Here is a 7,484-nt window from a genome sequence, read left to right as displayed (position 1 = left end):
CAGGAAAGATCAGGAACTTGGCAAATACAAAATCCAGTCAGCAAATGCACAAATTGAAGATGGAGAGATTACAGTAATCAGTATTCAGAGTAGATTAGGCTGACATACCTCAACCACCTCAAGGATATCCTCCTTCAGAAAGACATTTGAATATTTCAACATTGGTCTATGAGTAATTCTTTCCGCAGATTAACTATAAGAAAAGCAGCAAGCTGTTTGTATGTTCCTTCTGTATAAGCAGAATAGGAATGTTGAGAGCTTAGTAAGTGATTGACTTTAGATGAAAGTGACCTTGCGTCATTTAGGAAGAAAATATTTTTATTCAAGAATAGAGTAATATAAGGAAGACCACTGGGACACAGGAACAATCAGATGAGATACAAAAACCAGAAAATGATGAAGAGGCATGCGACAGCAAAAAATCTGAAAACCCCACAAGTCAGAAAACTTTATCCCATTTTCCACTTTTTCCTGCTGCCATCTGAATGCCATTGATCCAGTCTCCAAAGCTATCAATGCAGTCAACTGTACAAAGGGCTGTACGTTCTCGTGTCACCTCTCAAACAGCAATTCTCCTGGGATGAAGGAAATAATTAAATTTTATCTGAATAAATATTATGTGAAGAGTCTCTTTTGGGGGAGAAAGTAATCTGTGAAATGCTATTCCAGAAGAGACCAAAATGTAAGACATAAGTTTGGAATAAAGTTCTGATAAAATCGTAATTGTAAATATAGGAGGCAAAAAATATAAAAGAAAAAAATCCAGAAATGTATTAATGCACATAGATCTTACTACAGAGATTGAGCAGGAATATAGGAGCTATGAAAAAGGACATTTTTTTAAAGGAGTAATTTCTATGTTCAATGATTGTTCTTCCAATAATTAGCAGTGGATGATGACAGGTATCAGATATGCCATGATTTTTTTTCCAGAATGAAGTAAAAAAGGCATTCCTACAACAAGATGAACCAATTTGGAGATAGGAAAGCTAAGTACTGACACTGCCAAATATTGAAAAGCAGTAAGTAACAAGAAGCACCTACTCCTTTCCTTGTCCCTTCAACCTCCAAAGGAAAACACAAGCTTGCAGTCCAGAAACTCAAGAAAGCAGGAACTTAGGAGGGGTTGAAAACTAGCAACCACCTGAGACAGGAAGAGGAAACAGTATTCTCTACAGCTGAAGGCAGAAGAGGACAAGAGGACTGTGGCTATCAAAGAGAAAAGGATCAACAGGAACTGCACATAGTTTCCTGAATGTTTTTTGTCATGTGTTACAGGACATTATAGAGATTGGCTGATGACTCCTTAATTTAACCTATAAGACTGGTGAGCATCCAGACAAAGTCTCCAAAGAGAAGGAGGATACTAAGCAAAAAAAAACCCAGGTAAACAAATTAGTATGTTGATAGTATATATGCAGATGTATTTGTCCATATTGTGTGTGTGTATACAGGTGGGCGTGTATAATTGATATACGTATTATTTTAAGCATACATGCTGCTATGTACACTGGTTTTAAAAGCATTTACTGGATGTAGGAGCATGAATCTCATTGATTTTCAAAACATATATGACCTACTTAATGTTACCATTCATTTACATCCTACTCAAGGGCAACCAAAGTTTGACAAACAGACCCCAGCAACACATAACTGCAGTCCAAGGAAGAAACTAAATTTTTTTGCTGTACACACTTGGAAAAAAATAAATCAAATATTATATCCACACACAAATACACATGCATTCCCACATACTTCTATAAACCTATACATATAAAAAACACCTTTTCCTGTGTATGTATATAGAAAGTATACATTTACACTGCCACAGTAGTTATTTGAAAGGGAACGTTTCACAGAGCTAGAAACAATTATAAATAAAAAACAGTGTGAAGGAAAAATGTCAGCAGAACAATACGAATAATAGCTAGGAAGTATTTCACAACATATCCCATGGTCAAAATGGAAAGCTGCACCATTTCAAACACTAAGGTGGCTTAGGAAAGGAATTAGACTGCGACAGTAAATGAGAAAAAAAAGAGGGAAGTGAATGGTGGCAAATATAAATATGGAGTTGTAGAAAACTGTTGTGAAAACCAAAAGAATATAAGGAGATAGTCACAAACAGCTAAGGTCCTAAGAAGGCAGTATTTTAAAATTTATCAAAACCAGAAAAAATAATTCCCAAATTCTTAATTACTACAGAGAAATGACAGAATTGTCTAGTGTAAACAGAAAAGACAAATACTCTATTCCATATCAAGGCAAAGCTACACAAGAAATCACTATCAGCTAATGACACAGTTCTTTTCATTTCAACACAAGTTAAGGAGAATGCCAAGTGATATGAGGATAAACAATTTTGAATCAGCAGTCCAAGTATTTTACATCTAAAAGTTTTAAGAGAAGAGGAATCCCACTCAAACTACAGGTTTTGGTTTTAGTAAGTCTTGAGTGCTATGGTTCTCTGGTTCCAGAGAGAACCTGAGTACACAAGATGACTGCTAGCTTTACCAAAAAAGCAGGAATTAAGTGAAAAATACTGGGGGGTTATGACGAGTAATCAGTTGGACCAGCACTCTATTGTGATGGTAAGGCTACAAGATAAATGCAAGTCTTAGGGGATGAAACTTCTAAACAGAAAACTGTATGTGCCGGCAGAAGAGATTATAACTACCAGAGGATGCTTGAGCCTTATCCTCATATAAGTAGGTCTGTTTCTGTAATACAGCTAAAACCAAATATACCAGTACAATCAGAGCCTATGCTGATTTGTGCCTGATGAAGATATAGTCTATAAACATAAGGGGATATATGTATGCCAAATACATGGAGAGCCAGGTTTTCTTCTTTGATCTGTGATATATAAACTAGTTAACTGAGGACCAATTTAGTGTTATTTTAAGCTCTCAGTTATTATCCCCTCAACCACAATGCTGAAAGACTGATAAATGTAACATAAACGAAACAAAGTATGTGCATTCTGTAAAACTGAGTACAGGAGATCTGGAAAGATTTCAAGTATTTGGAACTCACTAGAGTATTTGCTCAACATGCTATATGTATTTTTCCAAACTTTCCCTCATGTATTACAAAAATCCTTCTCATATTATGTCGGGAACCACACCCTCCATTTTTATAAAATATTACTAACTTTTCACCTGATTTCTTGGATGTTTGCTGTTCTGATGCTTGACTGAATTGTGATTTTGTAGATGAAAGCTTGGTTTTGCTGCTACTGGAATATGAGACTGCCTTTTGGTTCGTCATCTGAGAGTCTAATCTTACTCTTTTAGTTTGGATAACTTCTGTTTCAGTAAAGTGTGAAAGCATGTTGGCCTTTGCACTTCCTTCTCCATTTTTTCCAGGGCCTTCTATTCCATTTACTCCTGCAAACACTTCTTCATCTGTTGGTTTAACAAAAGAACTTAAGAGTATGTATGGCATAATACTTAGCAATTTCAGAAATTCTAACTGATACTAAAACAAATGTCAAAATGACCACCTAGTCTAGGTTAAAAAATTCCTCCAGTAACTCACTCAATTTTTGAAAATGCTTTAACATAATAAATCCTTTATCCACTATTCACTGTATGTTAACATACTGAGATTCATACATTGAACATACATTCAAAGATTCTTTTGTGAAAATATGACCTTTATTGATTCTTAGGTATTAAAAAAAATAAGGTAATTAAGAATTTCATTCTAATTATTGTAATGACCATTGCGCTCACATTTTAGTACATACAATGGGGACTTGGATATAAAACAGCCCCCCAAAATACAAAGCAAAAATTACTAGATAGTTAATTTGGCATAGTGGACTGTACCACAATACATTCCATGTGTCTGCTACTTATTTATGGCAAAATACATTCTCTGGAGATACACAGCTGGGTTTTTTTAATAAAATACACAGTAAGTTTACAACAAACTCATAAAATAATTATTTTCAAACAAAACATGGCACCTGTTTCCTGGGAGGTTTCTTTCTGCATATTTTCCACAATCTGAAATGAATAAGGAGACATGCTGTCTGCATTAACACCAAAATGCAAATCTGCATTTGAGTTGGTCTCCTGAAGATCCTCTCTCTTTTGTCTAATTTGAAGTGTGTCCTTTCCATGGAGTTGTAAAGTTTGAGGCTCAATCTCTAAACTACTAGCATTTTCAGTTTCAATGTGACATCTTTCAACACCTTCTTCTGCATTAAGCAGGATCCTCCTTCCCTTCTCTGGCTGTGGAGCCTTTTGCTCAGTGGTGCTTAGTATACCACTGATAGAACTATAAGGACTTCCAGAAACACTTTGTCCATTGGTAAGCTTGGTAGCTGCTAAAAGCTTATGTGGTAACAGTGTTTCTGTGTTTGCTTGAAGTGTCTGTTCTGTGCAGCTGGTTGCATCTTGAGATGTATTAGTAGAAATGTTTTGCACCTCATTTACAATACTCTGTTGCAGTGTGTCCATGCTGTCTGAATTCGTAAGATTTGCACGTGCTGGTTCTGACTCATCTGTCTGTAAGGAAATCTGTTCAAACAAAGGCTAAGAGAGTTTTAAACGCAGTGCCTCTCCATTATTTTTTTTTCCCATCAACATCAGATTTAACTTGATTTGTCAAGTTTTGCAAAGAAATAATTCATTCTTAAGGTATTCTCATATTGGTATTTAGTTTCCTGTCACTCAAACTACTACTCTTACTCTGCTTGAGACTATGTTGATCACTGTCATAACTCTTGACTTCCTGTTGTAACTTTAAAACAGGTACATTGTGAGAGGAAGCCAAAGCAAGTAAGTATTGACTGAGAATCAAGTTCTGTTAAATCAGTAGTCTGAGAATGCTGTGCACATACTTTTTCTCTAGAAACCACTGATGTGGGGCAACACAACCTGGTGATCTCCTCCCCTGTTACAACTGAAGTAGCTAAGCTTCCACCAGTTCTGATGTTTTCTTCTGTAAATGGATTGTCACTGTTACCACTGTTGAGTTCATATTCCTGTTGCAATTCTGTCTGACTTACCTCAGTTTTCCTACACCATTAACTGGGATGCAACAATTATGCTTACAAACAGCAACAGTGTGGGACATTTTATTGGGTTCAGCATCAGGTAAATATGTTTTCTGTAATTTAACTGTTTCTGGGTTTGTAAGTGGGCCTTAACATGAGGTCCATCTAATGAGAGACATTACTTCTGAATAGTTTTACTCTTGGCTGTAGCCTCTGCTATAAGAATAGCAGATCTATTTGACTTATTTGAACCTTTTTTTTTAATTTGGGTTTCTGCCTTCAGAATCCTGAAGAACTTTATTTTTTGTATATTTCACCAAATTTGTTTTTCCGCTTTGCTCATTTTTAGCAAAACTTTCTTTGATGCTTTAGTATTATCCTGTTGAACTGTCCCATCTGCAAAACAGGCCATATACTTAATTTCATTTTCTGATAAATTGCTTTACTATATACTAAAAGAAAACGGTGCTGTTACAAAATTAACTGATTTCCTCTGCCTGTGTAGCTTTTTAAGACAGCAGGACAAGGAAATTAAAGAACTAAGAAATATGTGTATAAAAGTGTAAAAATTAATGGATGAAATCCAATGATAAATATTATTGAAGTGCTTTACACTTTGTTTATGAAAACTTCAACTGATTTTGAATTAATGCTCTGCCTTTAAAGAATTAAAATCACATTTCTCCTGCGGTCATATACCACAGTTTCACATTTCCAGCAAACCTGTCTGCAATGATTCTAGGAAATCATAAAGGAAAGGAAATAACACAGCAAAAACATGCAGAATTAACTCATGGCAATCTCACAATAGAACTGCTCCAAAGGCCAGTGGCTAACTAGAATTACCTCGTTGTTTACTTTGTATCTGGAGATAGAACCAGAACATAAACACTGCAACAACTCACACTACTATTGAAATCATCAGTTACACAGCCACAGTAATAGGTCTTCGCAATTAAATCTTTACAACACCTTCGACTTCATCAATCAACTACTGTTGTAAAGTGTCATCTAAGACTACACACCATGGATGCTGTTATAGTACAACATTTCTAAGGACACCATAGACTGCACTACTGTGACTAACAAGGACAGTTATCATAACCACATAAAACTTCAGGAAGCAAGAATAAAGTGTGCACACTGCATTACACGTTTCAGATAGTACCAGTTATCATAGTTCAAAGGGGTGGAAAGGAGAGGGAGAAGAGTACAGCTTCTAATGCCAAAAGCTGTTGTGCTGTACGCAAACAAACTATGACCAAAGTGACTGACCATGGTGTCTTGTCTTCATGTGAGGCACTAGCTCCTGAGGTCTCACAGCATAAATGTGCAACCCCTGTGCAAGACAGTGGCTCCCTAACCCTTTCCAGTTGAAACCCAAGACAACCTACTACACGGAGGCAAGAAGCAGCTATCTTATTGCTGCAAGCCAAGTAACATCTTGCAGTTTCAGTCAGGTTTCTGCAAGTACAAAGAGGCACTGATGTACCATGCTCTCTGTAAATTACCTCTGCAGCACTTTCAAAAACTCAGTGAGAACCACTGTCCATGCGAGGCTGCTGATTGCCTCTGTCGTGCATTTTCATGAGGCTGCAGCTTATCCCAAGTACCAGTAAGGATCAGATACTGCTTGCCAAGGCATTGACATAACATTGAATATCACTCTGTTTCAGTCCCTGCTGGGTATGAAACACCTAGTACATTATGTGGTGGTTTTGAAACACATTTCAGAAATAGTAGTTTCCTATGCCAGTGCTTCATCACCCTCACTGTGAAAAATGACTTCCTCCCATCCAGTCTAAATCTATCCCCTTTTATTTTAAAGCCATTACCCCTTGTCCTCCCACTACAGTGTTTTAGCTTGCTGAAGACTGCTAGCAAGCCGTTAACAGTTCAGCATCAAATTAATATCAGGATTCTTTGTAAAGATGTACCTGGTGCAGGTTTGTATCCTCTACACTTTCAGTATTTAACATATTCTTTGAATCATCTCCATCTGAAATGAAAGAGAGAAAGAAACCAGAGTTGAAGAGACCGTAATTCTTTACTTTGCATATATAGCATCTTACATCTACAATCTTGTGTATAACAGTACCTACCACATTTAGGTATCCAGAAAAATCATCAAGCCATAAGGGTTTTATTAGAATCTAAAACATATCAATATATAAAATAAATATTAAAATCTTGGAATCTGATCTTTGTTGCATATGGCATCTTGTACAAACCAGGACAGGTGAGAGTAAAGTATGACATAATGCTTCTAAATTTTTTTTAAGATTAGTGACCTGAGCAATTCTTTTTGAAACTTAGAGGAGCTACTACATTTCCCTAATTTTTAACAGGCTTCCCTGATCCCCAAGAGACTTCTCTGAAGCCAGTGATGGTGGGATAATAGCCTATCTTACAACTTTCGCTGTATAGCATATTTGGGCAAGGAAAGGGATGGAGTAGCTAAGTCAAGTCACTTGTG

General features: G+C 36.4%; 1 protein-coding gene across 1 annotated transcript in view; it reads right to left on the bottom strand.

Moving 5' to 3' along the window:
• Window positions 1-7,484, bottom strand: part of ANKRD31 (ankyrin repeat domain 31) — a gene marked incomplete at its 3' end in the record, with an annotated part of 31,441 nt that overhangs the window by 7,891 nt on the left and 16,066 nt on the right. The window contains exons 8-10 of the mRNA XM_010283960.1: window positions 6,946-7,007; window positions 4,070-4,529; window positions 3,155-3,413 (exon numbers count right to left, since the gene is read on the bottom strand). Of these exons, the coding sequence (XP_010282262.1) occupies window positions 3,155-3,413; window positions 4,070-4,529; window positions 6,946-7,007 (781 nt within the window). The remainder of the gene's footprint in view (window positions 1-3,154; window positions 3,414-4,069; window positions 4,530-6,945; window positions 7,008-7,484) is intronic.

This window comes from Phaethon lepturus, unplaced genomic scaffold (assembly GCF_000687285.1).
Source record: "Phaethon lepturus isolate BGI_N335 unplaced genomic scaffold, ASM68728v1 scaffold4183, whole genome shotgun sequence".
Taxonomy (NCBI): domain Eukaryota; kingdom Metazoa; phylum Chordata; class Aves; order Phaethontiformes; family Phaethontidae; genus Phaethon; species Phaethon lepturus.
The sequence above is the reverse complement of the archived record's forward strand: the minus strand, read 5'-3'. Positions and strand labels throughout refer to the sequence as shown.